The sequence below is a fragment of the Phycodurus eques genome, chromosome 10 (genome assembly GCF_024500275.1).
Source record: "Phycodurus eques isolate BA_2022a chromosome 10, UOR_Pequ_1.1, whole genome shotgun sequence".
NCBI classification, from domain to species: Eukaryota; Metazoa; Chordata; class Actinopteri; order Syngnathiformes; family Syngnathidae; genus Phycodurus; species Phycodurus eques.
Window position 1 is genome coordinate 21,335,731 of NC_084534.1, and position 19,528 is coordinate 21,355,258.

The 19,528-nt window shown below is 42.7% G+C and overlaps 1 protein-coding gene across 5 annotated transcripts in view; it reads left to right on the plus strand.

Moving 5' to 3' along the window:
• bsnb (bassoon (presynaptic cytomatrix protein) b) overlaps window positions 1-19,528 on the plus strand; it is a 64,167-nt gene that overhangs the window by 39,952 nt on the left and 4,687 nt on the right. The window contains exons 4-12 of one of the 5 annotated variants that reach the window (XM_061687414.1): window positions 341-1,123; window positions 3,920-10,087; window positions 11,917-14,011; window positions 14,353-15,167; window positions 16,467-16,578; window positions 16,662-16,811; window positions 16,946-17,001; window positions 18,077-18,205; window positions 18,915-19,047. In XM_061687414.1, coding sequence (XP_061543398.1) covers window positions 341-1,123; window positions 3,920-10,087; window positions 11,917-14,011; window positions 14,353-15,167; window positions 16,467-16,578; window positions 16,662-16,811; window positions 16,946-16,986 — 10,164 coding nt within the window. In that variant the 3' untranslated portion in view covers window positions 16,987-17,001; window positions 18,077-18,205; window positions 18,915-19,047. Of the gene's footprint in view, window positions 1-340; window positions 1,124-3,919; window positions 10,088-11,916; window positions 14,012-14,229; window positions 15,168-16,466; window positions 16,579-16,661; window positions 16,812-16,945; window positions 17,002-18,076; window positions 18,206-18,914; window positions 19,048-19,528 lie in introns of those variants that run through there. The other 4 variants (XM_061687416.1, XM_061687417.1, XM_061687419.1 and 1 more) reach the window with 4 other exon arrangements.

Consider the following 19,528-nt stretch of genomic DNA (forward strand, 5'->3'; position numbering starts at 1 on the left):
AGTATTTATATTTACAGAGGAAGATCATTTTCAGTGCAAATAACGTTGGACAAATTGTAGTCTTGCTGATAGCAGATGATGCATGCTTCAGAGAAGTTCCAATTCCCAGTCTATCGTGATAGATGTTTGAATTTGTATTCACACAGCACATTTCCTCTGTCTACTCTGTTGGAAAGTTCTTAATATTGTCAAATTAGTCAAACATCTCAAACAGATCAAAGGCCATGTTTGGAAAGGTTCAATGGAGAAAAGGGTCACCAGTTCATCATCGTGGACAGTCTAAAGTAAGAACTTGAGTTGCTTACGGTATTCGTAATTGCTGTTTTCTTTTGTGTTTTAGAAAAAAGAATGGCTCTGCTTGAACTGCCAGACACAGAGGGCGCTGTCAGGAAGTTTGGGAGATATTCCGGGCCCAGCAACACATTCTGTGGCTTCCATTACACCAGCTGCAGGATCTAATCAGCAACCAACTCAGCAAAAAGAGGGTGATCAGCGGTCAGGGCCAAGGCCCACAGGTCCTCAGCAGCAACAGAAACCACTGGGTCCCCAAGTAAGTGGCCCTGCCTCTCCTATGAAACAGGCTGAGCATTCCTCTCAAACTACGGGGTTACGGCAAGCTTCCCCTCCAACCAAGGGTTCTACCCAGTCTGTTCCTCCAGGCAAGGGTTCCTCTCAATCAGGTTTTCAAACCAAGGGTGCCACACAACCCTCAGTCCAGAGTAAAGGACAGTCTCAAAATAAAGGCCCTGCTCAAAGTAAGGGTCCTACTCAGTCTGGTAACCAAACAAAAGGCCAGAGTCAGGCTAAAGGGCAGACTCCGACAAAGGGATCTGCTCAGGTTAAAGGTCCTTTGTCTAGTGCCAAAGTTGCGTCCACCCCTAAATCAGCACCCAATTATTCCAAGATCTCTCCTACTTCAACAAAAACAGCACCCACCCAGTCTAAACCCACAGGTACATCTCAGGTACGCAAACAGACGCCGAGCCAGGAGAAGGCAAAAGTCTCCCCTAAAGCTCTAAAGGAGGACGTCAAGGCCTCACCAAAGAAAGCCTTGTCAGAGACTGTCACTTCTCCAAAAGACTCGAAGATAGCAGAAGAAACGCAGAAGTCAAGACACCGAGAAGTGAGCTGCTTGAATCTTCGCCTTCTCTTCACTCCCGCAATTCATCATTCTGAATTATTTTTTTTTCCGTTTGGTTGCTTGTATACATTTTTCCTCACCATTTTCACCTTCAACGCATTCTCAATAATGTTGCTATTGTTGTCATCATCATCATTCATCAATGAATAATTTCTCCAGATACCTATACTTTAGTACATAGCTTGCATTATTTTACAGTTCTATCTATCTATCTATCTATCTATCTATCTATCTATCTATCTGTTTGTCTATCTATCTGTTTGTCTGTCTGTCTATCTATCTGTCTGTCTGTCTAACCCCTAAGCCTAACCCACCTATATATAATCTGTCTGTCTGTCTGTCTGTCTGTCTATCCATCCAATCTACAACCCCAATTCCAATGAAGTTGGGAAGTTGTGTTAAACATAAAAAACAGAATACAATGACTTGCAAATCATGTTCAACCTATATTTAATTGAATACACTACAAAGACAAAATATTTTATGTTCAAACTGATTAACTTGATTGTTTTTAGCACACGTTCCAAAAAAACTGGGACAGGGCGATGTTTACCACTGTGTTACATCTCCTTTTCTTTGAACAACATTCAATAAACGTTTTATGTAAGTTATATAAAATGTTTACACACCCATGTTCAAATGCCGGTAACAGACACACTTGCCACCATTTAAAATACCTTGGATTTACCCCACATAAAGTTCAGCTTTTCTACTAGGCTTTTCCTGACATCATTTGCTTTCTTAGAGAAGACTGAGGTTTTTTTGCTTACACTTATTGGTATTTGGAACTGTTCATAATTCCTTCAACCTTGACTAAAGCCCGTGTTCCAGCTGGAAAAAACCCAAACTCAAATCATGACGCTGTTACCACCATGCTTCGCTGTCTGTATGGTGTTCTTTTAGTGATGAGCAGTGTTGTGTTGTGCCAAACATAACTTTTGGAATTATGGCCAAAAAGTTCCACCTTGGTTTCATCCTGCCATAAAAAAATTTCACGCGTTCGTTTGGGTGGTTTCAAATGTGTTTTTCTTTGTAAGATAAGACTTGCGTCTTGCTATCCTACCCCATAGCCCAGACATACAGTATGAAGAAGACAGGAGATTGTTGTCACATGGTAAATGATAAATGGACTGCACTTATATAGCGCTTTTATCTACACCATGTACAGTAGTAAACAGCCTGTACCTGTCAAACATGTCTGCAGCTCCTTCAATGTTCTTGCTTGCCTATTGGCAGCCTCCCTGACCAGTTTCCTTCTCGTCATTTCATCAATTTTGGAGGGGCATCCATTTCCTGGTAATATCACTGTTGGGCCATATTTTCTCCACTTGATGATGACTGTCTTCACTGTGCACCGTGGTATTAAATACCCTGTAAGTTCTTTTGTGCCCTTTTCTAACTGGCACATTTGAACAATGCGATCCCTCGAATACTGTGGAAGCTCTCTGCTGACCATGTCTTGTGCTTTAAGATGTCTCAACAAAAATACAAGGAAAACCATTCAAGAACATCTGAATTTTATTAGAGGCTAATCAGAGGCACACTAGGATCACTTTAAATCGTGGCAGATTTGTGCTGACTCCCATTTACCTTGGGCTTAAAAGTGAATCGTCAACACAGCCACATCCTCAGTTGTCAGAGGGTGCGAACACTTCTGCAACCATATTATCTCAGCTATATTTACTTGCCCTCTCAAAAAGATTTTTTTTCTTTTTTCCATTTCAGTTGTACAGGTAATACTGTAGGTCACATTAACAGTGGAAAAAGTTTTGAAATGATTTATATTGGTAGCATTAGTTTATTCATCACAAAGCCTGGCATAACTTTTTATATCCACTGTATCTATGTCTGTCTATCAAGCAGTCCTCTCATTCCCAGCATTGTAATTAAACTTTTTTGTCACAACACCACTAACGTTATTAGACCTATCAAATTATTTTCATGTTGTAGTACGTATCACGTTTTTGTATTTTATTTTGTTATTTATGGATTATCAATGCTTATTTACCTAATTTGTTTATCATGATCACCATATACATTATTGAATGTTCATTAACATAAGCCTTATGTTCATTGGAAATTCAACTGTAATTTGTGTTTCTGTCTGCATTTTTGGTCTTTATTCCCCATTTTATTTCCTGAAGCGTTTTGTTAAGTGTAAATTGTAAATTGTGATAATATTTTGAGCATTCCGAGCATGATCATTATTCTTCTATACATTTCGAAGAATGCAGAAGAGAATGCACCATGGTAGCAATCAAGCATGTAACGGAATGACTGTCTTTGTCTGCTGATGTTTGTTTAAAAGTCTGTTTTTACGAGCAGTGTGTTTGAATTGATCATTTGTCTGTCTGTAGATAACACTGAAAGGCAAAATCAACCAAAATGACATTCTTTATTCTGTTACAAAATTACATTGACAACCTGGTCCAACCCATGATCACTGCTGAACATTGTTGGTGGCATCTGTATGTTAAATGTATATTTTATGTATAAAGCATTTTGGTTGATTTTATGTTAAATTGTTACTATTATGATTATGAATGTTCTATTTAATGTATTTACAAGATCTAATATGGTCATATTAGAGACACTGTATTTGGTACGGTGCATTTTATTCCTCATTGTCAAGAACTGCTCAAAACTTTAATGCTGAGGAGTTTGATGATATAGTGGGATAAAAGCTGTGCACTAAAGCTTGTAATGGACCTTGCCATCAGTTAATTGAAGAAAAAGGAATTCATTTCATGGCTTCTGACAACTGTTTCTTTCTTTTAGGATTACATCAAATCAAGTACACAGAGTTTAAGTGACACTGGATACTCCTCAGATGGGATCTCTAGTTATCAAGGGGAGATTATTGGTCAGATTCATGAAGACGTGGTCAAGCTCAATGAGAGGGGTGTGCCCATTTCCTCTGAAATCACAAAGTTAGAGACATCAATGAAGCCTCTATTGGAGTCAGACCAGAAGCATAGGCCTCATTCACTGTCTGTTGGACAGGGACGGGACGTTAGTCTGGATGACGATGCAGCAAGAGATGAATCAGATGATGAGCTCAGCTGTAAGCTTCGTCATGATTATGTGGAAGACAGCAGTGAAAGTGGTCTTTCGCCATTACCAGTCAGACAAAAGAAGTCACATAAAGATTTAACAGATGAAGAGTTTATGAGGAGGCAAATTATGGAGATGAGTGCTGATGAAGATGAGTTGGAGGAATACGAAGACCAGAAAGCTAAAAAAGGACATAAAACTAGTGGGGATTTGAACAAAGAGAGACGACGAATCCCTCACCATTCTAGTAGTTTTGAGGATGCAGCCAAAGAATCAGAAGGCGTGTATAAGGCAGAAGAAGATGAAGATGTTGTGATGGCTGGGGGTCTTCGCCGCTTTAAGACAATTGAGTTAAATAATACTAACAGTTATAACCGAGACATGGAACTCAGCGCTGAGCATGACCTACGAGAACCAGAACTAGAGATGGAGAGTCTGACGGGTTCTCCAGAGGAGCGGTCCAAAGGAGAATATTCATCCACTCTACCTGCTACCACTCCTAGTTACACTTCAGGAACATCACCCACATCAGTGTCTTCCATGGAGGATGACAGTGACAGCAGCCCCAGTCGAAGAGCAAAGCTAGAGGAAGCTAAACAACAAAGGAAAGCCAGACATCGCTCACATGGGCCATTGCTGCCCACAATTGAGGACTCATCTGAGGAGGATGAGCTCAGAGAAGAAGAAGAGCTTCTAAGAGAACAGGAACAGATGAGAGATCTTGAACAACAGAGGATTCGAAGTACTGCTCGAAAAACAAAGAGAGATAAGGAGGAACTACGAGCACAGAGACGCCGGGAAAGATCTAAAACTCCCCCCAGTAATCTCTCTCCCATTGAAGATGCATCACCAACTGAGGAGCTGAGACAGGCTGCAGAGATGGAAGAGCTCCACAGGTCATCATGTTCCGAATACTCACCCTCAATGGACTCTGAAGCCGAAGGCTTTGAGATAATAGCAGGAAAGCTCTACAAATCAGGGAATGAATATAACCTTCCAACTTTTACATCACTCTACTCTCCAACAGAGAAGACACCATCTATGTCTTCAGCTGATAAAACACTAAAAAGCGCAGAGGAAGTATATGAGGAGATGATGAAGAAAGCCCAGCTTCTTCAGAAACAAGGAAAAAATGTTATGCAGCAGAAACATTCTCTTACTGATAATTCAAACCTTGAAACAGGTTCTGCCTTAACCCCTGGTTCCAGCCCAACCCAGATTTCTGCACCTATGTCCTTCTCCACAACTGGAAATGACCCACGAATTCCAGGAATCCACGCAGCACAGCATCTTTCAAAAGAAACTCAAAATAGGATGGTGTCACAGAGTGCCAAAATTGAAGGTGTTGTTGGAGGAGTTACTACAACCAAAATTCAAGTCAGTCACACTGCTACAACTCGTGCAGGGTCCCAACGGCCAGCACAAACATCACCCGACCCTGCTACATCCTCGCTAACCTACAAAGTCTTTTCGCTTTTCAAAGGGCCCAGCCCACAAGCCTCACCCACCACTTCTCCTGTACAAAGCCCAACACATACACCCACCGTGCGTCCCACAGGAAGTGGTGGCAGGCAGTTGCCTACACTGCCTGGTGGGGCATCATCAACTGTAGCTTCCCATGGAGCCCAAAGGTCTATTTCACCACGTCTCGTACGGCAGCAGTCTTCTCAAGATTCACCAGTAATGGTAAAAACACCCGGGTCTGGAGCACCTAATCCTGCCAAGCCTGTAACTGTAAATTCATCCACTTCCCCTTTATCATCCCCAACACAGGTTAGCTATAAAACCCTGTATAGCTCCCAACATCCATCCGCATGTTCTCCAACATCACCAGAAATGCAATTGCCCCAGCAGTCCCCAAAACATTCTTCACAGATGGCTCAAATTGCCAGTAGCACACAGAGTCGTGGATCACTTTCTATGGAGAATATATCTCTTTGTAAAATTTCAAATATTCCAGGCACTTCAATGGTCATGGAGCAGAGCCACACTCATCCAACCAATATTGTGGATCTTAGAGCTCCAATTAAATCTGCCCCAATTATAATGACAGAACAAGGCATGGATCTAACATCGTTAGCCTCAGACTCAAGAAGGTACTCTTTGGGAGCAGAACAGCCATCTCTTAGGCACACAGCAGTGCAACCTCTAATCATGAACCTGAATGCACAAGAGCAACCACATGTATCTGTGTCAACACCAACAACAGTAAGTGTGACAGTTGCAGGTTCAATGTTTTTGTCTCAACCCAAACAACCAGTTGTCTATGGAGATCCTTTGCAAAACCGTGTAGATTTGGGGCAGGGAGTGGGATTAGCTGTGTGTTTATCCCAGAGTAAGACACCAGTTTCAGATCCATCTATTCCTAAAATTGACGCCTGCCTTGAGAACCTAGGTATACAACAGCAACAGCTGCAGTTACAACAACAAAAGCTCCTGCAACAGCAACAACTTCTTGAGCAGCAGCTCCAGCAGCATCAACAGCATTCTTCTTTTGCTCGTTACAATTTAGCTAATCAAATCCCTCCACTTGTAAAGAAAAAGGATCTTGTAGTTAGTCAGGCAACAAGTTCCCAGCCAGTGGTTACGGCAAGAGTAGCTCCATTGGCTTCCCAGTCTGTTTGTAATCCCCCCCATGAAATCTATGGTGGGGTTGCTCTCGAGCTACAAAATAAGCCAACAGTAATGAACCTCTCCACAGGCAAGCCACATGTTATGATGGTTCAGCTTGATGAGAGTAAAACATCACAGGCTGAAGCAGTGACTCAGTTACTAAAGAAAGACGATCCTCCTCCCACTCCTCAAATCTTGGATTTGACTGGGCAGATTAAACCAGAAAACCAAGTTGCTTGTTGCGATGTTGTATACAATTTGCCATTTGCTGGTTCCTGTGCAGGGTCATTCAATCAGAAGCCCGCAGCAGTATCACCAGAAAAAAAAACTACCTCTGAGACCGCAAAACCACCACCTCCTCCCCATCCTCAGCATTACAATATCAGTCAACAGCAACAATCTCAGGCTACACAGGCTGTAACAGAGGAACATAAACCATACCAAACACCTATAGTTCCGTCTGGAAGAATCCAGCCCTCCATGTCTGATACTAATCTGCCTGCTATGACTGATGTTGGTCACTACCAGAGGACTATTAAGGGTGGTATGGCAGTAGATCTTAGTAACACGAATCAGACTTATGATAGTGGGTATCTCGGCATGGGAGCTCAGTATGGCTCATACACAGACTTGCGTCACCAAGGAGACATTGTAGGCCCCACATTACCCATCCGGCGTTATGGCTCAATGTCAAATATCAATTCTGATTATGGCTATGGGTCAAAGGAGTTAACAGGACCACAGGACTCCAATCTAGCTCAATTCAGTGCAACGACTGCGAGAGAGATTGGTCAGATGTGCGCTGCTCTTAACACAATAGATCAGTTTGCAACACGGTATGGAAATAATCCTGAACTGATCCCTTATGGGGTGGGAAGAGGGGCACATTTAGGTAGGCTAAATCTCCATCAAAGTTTAGCATCAATAAGAGCAAGCCTGATGTATGGCCCAGATGGAAGAGCCTTATCAAATGGTCAAACCCTAACAAGCCTAATAAATGCAAGACAAGCAAGTATACGCGCCTTGTATCCTGCAGCTTTGAGAGGAGGTGATGGCATGATATATTCTACCATAAACACTCCTATAGCCTCTACCTTGCCAATTACTACCCAGCCAGGTCCTGTTCTGCACCCAATGCCTAGAGGCATTTACAGACCTTACCCTACAGGTGTAACCGCTGTACCATTAGCTAGTCTTACCAGGCTGCCTCAAGTGAGTCCCAGAATGCCAATGGCCACACAAGGAACATGTTCATATCCTCCAAACCAGTACTCTGCTTCAGCCACAACCTCTGGCACCTCACAACATGAAACTCCCATGTATCTTGGAAAGCCTTCAACTGCAGCTCCAATCATTCCACCAACTCAAGCCAGCGCAAAACAAAATGCATCAGGACCTTGTATGCAAACCAGTACAGTTCAACGGACCGATGAGACTCAACATACCTCACAGATGATGTCCATCTCTCAAGGTCAAGGACACCCTCCAACTGTTAAGCCAGCACAAGTCCAGATGCAGCCACAGCAGCTACCTGCTCAAACAGAACCTTTATCATTAATCCAAACCCATCCTCAAGCGCAATCCATCAGTCGACCCCAACCCTCGGTTTTGACACATGGTATCATCACACCCAGTGTTACTGCCCCAACTTCAAATGTATCTCCTCCTATAGATCCTCAGAAAGGCAAGGAAGATGAGAAGCTTAGTCAGCAACAAGAGCACATGCTGCAGCTAGAGCGAGAGCGTGTTGAATTGGAAAAACTGAGGCAGCTGCGCCTTCATGAGGAGCTCGAACGAGATCGTATGGAGCTTCAACGACACAGAGAAAAAGAACAACTAATTGTTCAGCGTGAAATTCAAGAATTGCAGACCATCAAGCAACAGGTCCTACAACAACAGCAAGCAGAGCGTGAAACTCAGCTTATTATGCAAAGAGAGCAACTGGCCCAACAGAGAATGCAGCTTGAACAAATTCAGTCACTGCAGCAGCAACTCCAACTGCAGTTGGAGGAGCAGAAAAGACAAAAGACCGCAGCAGTGGAGACAGCTGCAGCTGTTGCAGCAGCGGAAGCAGCCGCGGCATCGGCAGCTGCTGCAGCGACATCCGCCCAGGGTGCTATACAAGGGGTGGTGGTCGGAGGAGGGCCTCCTCAAAGCTTCCTTATTTGTGATCAGAGTGGAAGGGTTATTCAGCAAGATGGACAAACTGTTAAATTCTGGCAAGATGGACAAGTGGTCCAAGCTGTGGTGGCAGCTAGACCTATTCATAGTTCTGTGTCCGAAATGTCTTTGAGAACCACTGACAAACGGGCTGAGTCCAAGATTATGAAGAAGCAAAATTCTATGCCCCGTCTTAGAGACAGCACAGAGGATGATTCTGTGAAGATAGCAGACAGTTGCGTGCAAACAGATGACGAAGATGGAGAGGACCGCTTCATAAACCGCCGCAGAAGAACAAGACGCATTGCAGATTCCAGTGTTCAGACGGATGAAGAGGATCAGGCAGACTGGGACCAGCAGCCAGTAAGGCGCCGCCGCTCACGTATATCGAAGCACTCAGAATCCAGTGCTGAAATTAAATCAGACGGGTCATCGAGAGCGATATCTGCAAGTATAGCTATTCAAACCTCTAATGACTCCTCCTGCCAGACAGAATCTGACCAACTAGGTAGGGTTTCGCCAGCGATTCATATCACTATGGCAGAAAGCTCAAAGGTTGACCTGTTACATTATATAGCAGCCCCTGAGAGGACCCACAAGGGAGAAAGTCTAGCTTGTCAGACTGAACCAGAGTCACAGTCTCAAGGTGTGGTTGCTCCTCAACTCAGTGTCCCTACAACAATTAGTCCGTATTCTACAAGTCTGCACATAGTTGGTGCAAATACCTCAGACCCAAACTCCCCGAAACTTCAAGGAGTTGCTAAATTTGAGAGACGGAAACCCGACCCTCTGGAAATTGGTTATCAGCAGCAACCAAATGAATCTCCTCGCCAGCCCCCCAAGTCCCCTCAGGTTTTGTACTCCCCAGTGTCTCCATTGTCTCCTCATCGTATGTTGGAGACAACATTTGCCTCACAAGAAAAACTTAACAAAGCCCATGTGACACCCCAGCTAAAGGCCTTCACTGCTGAATCAACGCAACGCCACCAGTCTCTACCAAGACCCATAAAAAGTGTGCAGCGCTCCATGTCTGATCCAAAGCCTCTCAGCCCCACATCAGAGGACCCTGCCAAGAGCAGATTCTCTCCATATCATCAGCAAGCTGTGCCCAACAGTCAGGTATGAAGCACTGTTTTGTTTTAGGGCCATTAGGGGAAAATAACGCAATGCAGTTGGATACTAATAACTAAATGACTGAACTAATTTTGTGGCATGGTGGCCGACTGGTTAGAGTGTCAGCCTCACAGTTCTGAGGACCGGGGTTCAATCCCCGACCCCGACTGTGTGGAGTTTGCATGTTCTCCCCATGCCTGGGTGGGTTTTCTCCGGGCACTCCGGTTTCCTCCCACATCCCAAAAACATGCATTAATTTGAGACTCTAAATTGCCCGTATGTGTGAATAGGAGTGTGAATGGTTGTTTGTTTGTATGTGCCCTGCGATTGGCTGGCAACCAGTTCAGGGTGTACCCCGCCTCCTGCCCGATGATAGCTGGGATGGGCTCCAGCACGCCCCCGAAACCTCGTGAGAAGCGACTCAGAAAACGGATAAATACAAACTTTTAAAATAAATGAACAATCGTGTCTATTAATCATGATTTCAAAATCAATAAAACTAATCGTGTTTATAAATGTTTCCCCGTAATTGCTAAGCACTATCAAATCTAAAAGACGCAATATATTATGCAATATATTATGTGTAATCTACGCTCTGTGTGGCCATAGATACACCGGATCTAACATTAGAGCAGAATGTTCCTCAAAAAATATGTTCACCATGGCAGAAATGCTTTTCCCTTAAGCCTTTTCATTGCTTTTCCTTCCGTGGTATGTCCGCCCCCTTTTCCTCTTTTCTCTCTCTCTCTCTCTCTCTCTCTCTCTCTTTCTCACTCTCTCACTCTCTCTGGCTATCAAATGCTTAAGAGTTGCCAGGAAGACAGAATATGGATACATCATTGTTATGCTTACCTTTCATACCTGTAAAATGAATATTGCTTTAATAAGCATCCAGAATAATGAGATACAAACATAAATGCTATTTATATCTCCACTTTTTAATCATCAACATGGATCTACCGATTACAACAAAATTGTAAGTAAGACAGGCATATTTGAACATTTTCTTTTTTAAATAATGCTATGCTTGTCCTACAGCATGCCACAATGAATAAGATAAAAACTGCACAAATGTATAAGTTAAAAAAAAATCATAATATTGCTTACATTTGTAGGTTAACCTATGCCTGAAATGAATCTGTAGTGTTCTTATATTAATATGATTAGGGAACTTGAACTGGATCCTATTAGATTGTGCAAGTATACCTAATAGTGTGGTCAATGACTGTCTCTGGTAAAATGAAGCTCATCAAATCATAGGACTGGGCGATTAATTGAAATTTAATTGTGCTCCAGATTTTGGCTTCTCACAATCATAAAAACATAAATCGAATAACAACGATTAGTGTGCCGAACACCGCTGGACAAATATACCAGTAAAGAAATTTGAATATTAAGTTAACCTATGTCTTAGGTTAATTATTAATGTCTTAATATTATGTTAACCTATGTCTGAAACGAATCTGTCGAGTTCTTATATTAATGTGATTATGGATAGATCAGAAAATCTGACTGTAATAAACGTCCAATTTATAAAGTTATATGAGCATGTCACTATTTAAATTTTCACAAACACACAATATAAGAATGTCACTTTGTAATCAATTTAACAAAATAAAAATATGTTAATTAATATTCGGATGTAGATAATGCTCCTGTTCTCCATGTACGTCAATTAAAATTAATGGCTTAATTTGACTATATATCAATCCACATAGTTCTTAAATTAGGATATCCAGACCCTTCATGTATACTAAAGTACATGAATGACCCTAATTTACATAAACATGTTCTGTTTATAGCTCATTCTTCTGATGTGTCTCTGCTTCTCTTAGCAGATGGCCTCCCTGCAGCAGCAGCAGCAGAACGCTGTGATGAGGAAGGTAAAGAGGACTCTCCCCAGCCCCCCTCCAGAAGAGACTCCACTCCCCATAGTTACTCCAGCACAAATGTACAGTTCTCCTGGCATGCCTCAGAGGGTTTTGCCAAGACCTGCACAAGGAGTCACCAAGGCAGGCTTGCTGAGTGAACTCAAAGCTGTGGAACAAGAGTCGTCAAAGCTCCGTAAGCAGCAAGCCGAACTGGAGGAAGAAGAGAAAGAGATTGATGCCAAATTACGTTACTTGGAACTAGGTATTACTCAACGTAAGGAGACCATGGTGAAGGAGCGGGAGAGGAGAGAGTTGGCTTACTTGCGCTGTATGGGTGATGCTCGGGACTACATGTCAGACAGCGAGCTCAATAACCTCAGGATGGGAACTGCAGCAGCAACCTTTGATGCTAATGGTTTGCTGACAAGGCCCAGCACTGCACCATTGAGTCAGTTTACTAATGATCTTAATACAACCTCCCAGTATTCCTCAACCTCCTCCTATATGTCTTATCCTTACACTCAAAATCAACCATCGACACAACAGCCGGGCTCCTCTTACCATCAGATTGGTTTCCAACCTCCTCAGTACCCTTCATCCTCTGCTCCCCAGCCAGGGACATTCCAGCCCCACCCCCCTCCAGGCCCTGGCTACCAGAACCAGGGAACCTATTCCTCCCGTATGTATAGCCAACCCTTTTACCAAACAGATCTTGCCATGCATCAGCATAGTCACCAGGCCTTCCATCCACCGAGTCAGCCTATGCCAGGCCAAAGCCTTCCTTATCCCAGCCACAGCTCCTACCAACCTGGACTGTCTTACCCGACCCAGGCAGATATACTCACAGTACACCAAAGACCAAGGCAAACCTCTTTGGCTGACCTTGAGCAGAAACTTCCGACCAACTATGAGGTCATCAGCAACCCAGCAGTCTCGGTGGCCACATCAGCTCCAGATACGACATATGGTTCTGCCTACAGCAATGCGTATGGACAATATCGCCCTTCTGAGCCTGGCCTTACTCACTCTGGTGAGAGCCCAACGTCTGCTTATGTTTCAGATGAACATTACACCTCTAACTTAGAGCAGAACATTCCAAGGAATTATGTCATGATTGATGACATCAGTGAGTTGACAAAAGACAACACTACTCAACCCACTGATGCCCTAGGTCATCCAGTAGGAGGGCGATATCGCAGCGAGAATGGTCCTGGACATGGAAGCACCTATGGTAGACCAGAAGATGAGCCAGTGGATGCATATGGAAGACCCACTGGCACAATGGGTTACCAGAGCACAGCGGACAGTCGCACTAGCACTACAGTTGGTGGAGGATCTTGTTATTATGATGACTACAAACACACATCACGAAGCAATGCCGGTAGCCACAAAGTCTCACCAAAAAATCTTGCTCCTGCCGTAGTCTCTTCCAAACGTAGTAAGCACAGAAAACAGGGAATGGAGCAGAAAATATCTAAATTTTCTCCTATTGAGGAAGCTCGAGATGCCGAGGCAGACCTGGCATCTTACACTATGACAACCTCAACAGGAGGCAGTTGTACTGTGGTGTCCAGGTCCAAGAAGCAGGATGAAATGGCTTATGGAATGAAGAGGAATGCATATGACCAGCAGAAGTATTATGGCACCAGTCGCGAGGGTCTCGAGGAAGAAGATCGTGTGTACGGCTCTGGTAGGTCCAGGTCTACCGGATATGGAATGGATAAGATATCCTCCCGGGATGCCTCAGGTCACAGAAGCAAATCCTATGAGAGGGATGCCATGGAGCGTTCTCAGAGAAGCAGTCGCACCGGGCGGCCACCCATACGCAATCAGAATTCAGAGGAAGAGAGTCCAATCAGTCCTGTCGATAAACCTGTAGGCATTGGACGGAGCTCTGCTGTGTCAAATGCCCATGATGTGAGGAACCAGTATGGGTCTAGTCATTCGCTTCCAGATGTGCAGGATCATCACAAGAAGGACCTTCCTAGGAGTCATGTGTACAAACCAGATGACCCTTACCTTGTAGACGACATGCACTGTGCGGTTTCTGACAGTGAAGGTAACTGGTGCTGAATAATTTGTGCTCTCTTACATATTTGTTCCACCTTTGAAGTGCTAAAAAGAGACTGCATGCCAGGTGAAGAATGTTGAGAAGAACGCCATCGCTTTTGTTGTCCTTTTTGTTGTCTTCTCTGATTTCTGGAATGTTTCCTCTTATAAAGAAGTTATTATATAAATTTTTTGTTCTGCATGCTTTTCTGTGCTGTTTTTTTTCAGTGGATTCCTAAAATATGCATGGCTGGTCAAAGTGGAGTTTATTTTATCGCATGGCTTCTATCTCCACCACAATTTGCAAAGAAAAACTGTTGACTGATCATTTTTCTTCTGGTTTTGAAAAAGCCTATCATTTGGGCCAAGAGGAGACTGATTGGTTTGAAAAGCCTCGGGAAGCCCGTTCAGAACGTTCAAGACATCAGAGAGGTGGAAGTCAGTCATCTACAGGTAGGCGCACAAAGCACACCTATCATGACTATGATGAGCCACCAGAGGAATACGGTCACCAGGATGACAACCATCAACGCCATTCCTCCTCGGCATCGTCACGGGACCAGCGCTATCATGGCAACAGCTCTGGGAGGCACAACTCTTCTCGACACGCCTCAGAAGATCCCAGGTCCTCCCGTTCTATCAGGACACACCCCAAAGACACATCAGGACGATCTGATGGCAGGGGCACTTCTTCTGCCCAGAGGAGGGGCGGCCCAGACTCCCGTTCTGCCCAAGGAAGCCCCCGGAACTCAGGAGACTTCTCCCGTGACTCGGCTGCCAGTCATCAACACGGCACTGGGGGGCGGAGCCAGAGACAACCAGGAGAGCGCACAAGAAGGCAGGATCCCTCGGCTGCAGGCTCAAAGATGCAGCAGCAGGGCCACTCTGGACAACAGCGGTCAAGTGGTCAAAGCCAGTCGGGGAGACATCCAGGCTCTGAAGCTCTTGATGGTACTCAACAAGCCCAGCAGCAGCAAAGTGTACAACAACAACAGCAACAGCAACAGCAGCCGCAGCAGCACAATCAACCCCCTCCTAGCAGCCAGCCAACAACTACTGCAGGAACTGGACCACCGCAGCAGCAGATGCCCAAACCAACACACGCACATACACAAGGACGGCCACCAGGAGGAGGGTCTGCTGCTGGGCAGCCAGCAACTACAGCGGTTAGTTAACAGATGAATAGACAAGTTAACAGTATTATGCATCTAGTTCAAAACAACGTGTTACATTTCAATGAACAAAAACTTAAATAAGTTGTACCTTGACTTACGAGTTTCCCCAATTTTAGTTTTTTTTTTTTTTTTTTTTTAGGGAACCACAATATGAAGTACGAGCAAGCGTCGGATACGTTGCCGCTCGAGTTGAGTGGAAAAAATTGGAACAATTAAGTTACTGTAATGCTACAGCTGCCGTTGCATTTTCGGCTGATTATTGAACCGGACAAATAGTAAAACACACAAATACTAAATGAGAACACGACAGCACCTGCGGTCACTCACTAAGCCACGGCCCTGAAAGGCACACATTCAACACACAAATACTACAGTATGTACAGTAATTACACATAAAATCAGTTAATTCTTTACATTCTGTTTTATTATATTTTATTATGTTTTTATGCAATACTGTGCCAATTTTATTTATTAGAATGTAACAAAAAAATTGTGGTAGTTTTTTGAGGACAGACATAGATTAATGTGATTTAAATTCATTTCACTGGGGAAAATGTATTTGATGTATGAGTCAATCGGGTTACGAACTTGGTCAGAGAACAAATTAAACTTGTAAGTCAATATACCCATCCATCCATTTTCTGAGCCGCTTCTCCTCACTAGGGTCACGGCCGTGCTGGAGCCTATCCCAGCCATCATCGGGCAGGAGGCGGGGTACACCCCGAACTGGTTGCCAGCCAATCGCAGGGCACATACAAACAAACAACCATTCGCACTCACAGTCACAGTCACAGTCACACCTACGGGCAATTTAGAGTCTCCAATTAATGCCTGCTTTTGGGATGGGGGAGGAAACCGGAGTGCCCGGAGAAAACCCACGCAGGCACGGGGAGAACATGCAAACTCCACACAGGCAGGGCCGGGGTTTGAACCCCGTTCCTCAGAACTGTGAGGCTGACACTCTAACCAGTCGCCCAACGTGCCGCCAGTCAATATACCACTTTACCAAATACACAGTGGCTTCAGAAGGTGTTATCAGATCTCACTTTTGAATCTTGTAAAACAATACTTACAAAATAAAATGAGATGTGGGGTGCGGGAATCAATTCCATTAAAAAACTAGACAGAAAGTACATAATATTGTCCTGCTCACTAACAACAATGAAAATAAAGTCTTCGGATGAAGATATCCATAATTTCCAAGGCTCCATTCAAAATTCATTTCAAACTACTTTGGCATGGTGGTGGTGTAAATTGAGTCACTTTGTGTTATTGCTATGCTTCTTCCAGGTAAAAATGGATGCCACACCATCAGCAACTTCCACAGGAATGAAACCTACAATGGCCGTCCCAACCATACCTCAGACTACCAAAACAACTCCACCCCCACTAACAGGCATTGGTAAGTCGTAGAACTTTGATCAACACAATGCCAGCCAGGTCATGCATACAGTATATGGTGGTTGTTTTTTTTCCTGTGTGCAGGCTCGAAAGCTGCCCCCGTTGGGATCGGTAGCAAAGCCGGTGGAATCGGCAATGCTGCAGCTGGACAGGCACCACCTGCCGAAGGGGAAAACGTTCTGACCAAAATTCTACAAGGAGGTGCAGCGGAGCAGGCGGGAAAACTGGGAGACGGTACAGCCGCTGAAAAATATATTATGCTGGTTTTCAGTTTTTCTTTGTGTGTCATGGAGTAAAATGCGTAACGATTGAGTTGCAGTTATTTGTTGATCTGTTTTTATGCTCATTTATTTTACTCATTCTCACAGCTTTGTCTGGCCTTGGGAAGAAATTCACTTCATTCTTTTGAAATGAAGAGAAGAGGGTAAGTGAAAACCTACACAAGCCACTTTTTACATAAGCTAATACATGTGGGGGTATTTTAGGATGTGAGGCAGCAGAAAGCAACCAACATGTCAACTAAAATCATGGACTGCTTCCTAATTACTTACTGGAGTTATAATTACCGTAATTTCTTGTGTATAATGCACATCCATGTATAATACGCACTCCTAAAGTTGACCACAAAATTCTGGAAAACCCTTCTACCTATGTATAATGCATTTTTACAATGCATGATTTTGCTTCTGCCCATATGATCAAACCATGAGGTATTATCTGTATTTTGTTAGGTTTTTTTCAAATAATTATTCTAAAGTTAAGCACTTTATTTGAACAAGTAATACTTTTTTTATTTAGGTGCTCTTATTTTGAAATTTACAGCCCTACTTTTATTTAGTAAATGAGAAAACACACAATTGTGCTAATATGTTTGAGTACCCAGGCAGAATTTGTAAGGTGGGTACAATTCTTTAAAGAAAACATGAAAGACCAGGGGAAACACATTTAATTTTACTTTATTTGGATTCAAATTAAACGGTCAAGCATTTCAGAAAAGCATTATCATTAAACAAAACATAACCATAAAGAAATTAATGATGTCAGTCATTAGTCATATTTAAAAAAAAATGTAAAAACAATTTTCACTAATTCTGCCAGTGTATGTAAACTTATGAGCACAACTGTACATATATACAGTCATACATACCCTGTCATATTGCAATTAAAGTGTAGGCTACACCTCTTTTATAACCACTAGGTGGCAGTGGCATATTGGAATGAAAGGGTACAGCTTTTTCATAACCACTAGATGGCGGCATACATTTATAAAATGTAAAAAAAAAAAAAAATTCCCATTTGCCCCTATACCTATGTATAATGTGCAGTATTGACTTTTGACATTTTCTTTGGGGGGGGGGGGAGGGGGGGGGGGGAATACGCATTACAAACGAGAAATTATGGTAATTGTAATTACATGTCTGGTAATAGTGTGTGTCGCAAATGTACTAATCCCTATCGTTGTTCAATTCTCATCAAAGAAAATGTGCCTTTCTCTTCAGGGTCTTCAGAGTCACAACAATTCAAAATGTGATGCTTTGTACCGGAAAAACCTATGAAACAATATTTATTGCATTTTACCATCACAGAGGATGTTGAGAGAGAGAGAGAGAGAGATCCTAGGAGCATCAGTAAGTGTCTTGTTTTTGCTCTTTGTCTCTGGAGATTAATGCACTGTCGCTTGCTCTGTAAAGCATTGAGTCATTGTCAAGAACTATGACAATAATCCACTTTGGGTGACACTTTGCATCACAAAAACAAATGCAACCATGCAGTAAACATTTTTGATCACTTGGGTTTTTTATTTATGAAGACAAAGAAGTTGTGGAAACATTAAGACTGTTGCTAGAATAATACTGTGAATAATTAATGTTTTATCAGACGCATTTTTAGATGAGCTGACCTCCAGACACTTCCTGTGTACCTCGAGAGGCAATACAAGAGCAGTATCATGTAAAAAAAAAAAAATCTGCCTTCCTTTACAAAGATAATAACTTAAAATATTTTATTGACACTGTCAGATGGGTATAAATTCAGCAATATGATATAGTTTTGCATGAGTGAGGTGAAGGGAGGAAGTAGAAACGCCTCAGTATGATGAAGTGCTGTTTTTAACCACTACCAAAATAATAAACAAAAAATCTAAATTAATGTCAAAACTGAGAATTTTTTGACACAGCTTTTGTTTTGATTTTTGAATCTCATTAGTTTGGGCAGGTGTACCTAATGTTGTGGCCGGTGAATGTAGTTTAACGTAGTCTGCACGCGCAGACGACTCAAGGTAAGTGATGACTCGTGAAATACTTGCCTGCGTTTACTTTTCCTTATATTACTGAACAGAGTTAGAATCAAAGGAGAGCCTTGTCAGCACTGAATTCCCCAGACGTGCATGTGATTGAAGTGGAGCTGAATCGGGAGGGGGACCTGAAAATGAAGTGGATGCCTTGAATTGACAGAAATCCCTGCACCAATGGTAAGTAAAAGCCAATGAAACACACGCGTAGGGAAAATTTTGTTTGGTGATTACATCTGCCAAGGAGGTTATTTTTAGTTTGGGGTTTTCATTTGTTTGCAAGATTATGAAAATAAAATAAAATAATGAAATAAAAAAAACTTAGACACTTCAAAGATTGGTTTCTAAATACATTGTTCATATTTGAAGATAATAGCTGAAAATGTGAAAAGACAGAAATATGCAGTATTGAATTTAACAGATCTACTGTACGGCTCTATTTTCGCGAACGGTGTAAATCTGTCTTTCTGTCTATCTATCTATTTATGACTGTCACAGATAAAACCAAGTTAGAGAGGGTGATATGTGGGAACACTTCTAAAGGGAAATAGCAGCAACAAATCTGAAAATCCACTTGAAAATCCAATTTCAATTTGTTTGAAATTTAAGATGTTTGAAATTTAGCAGCAAGGGAAGGATTTGCAAATAATTATAAGGACTT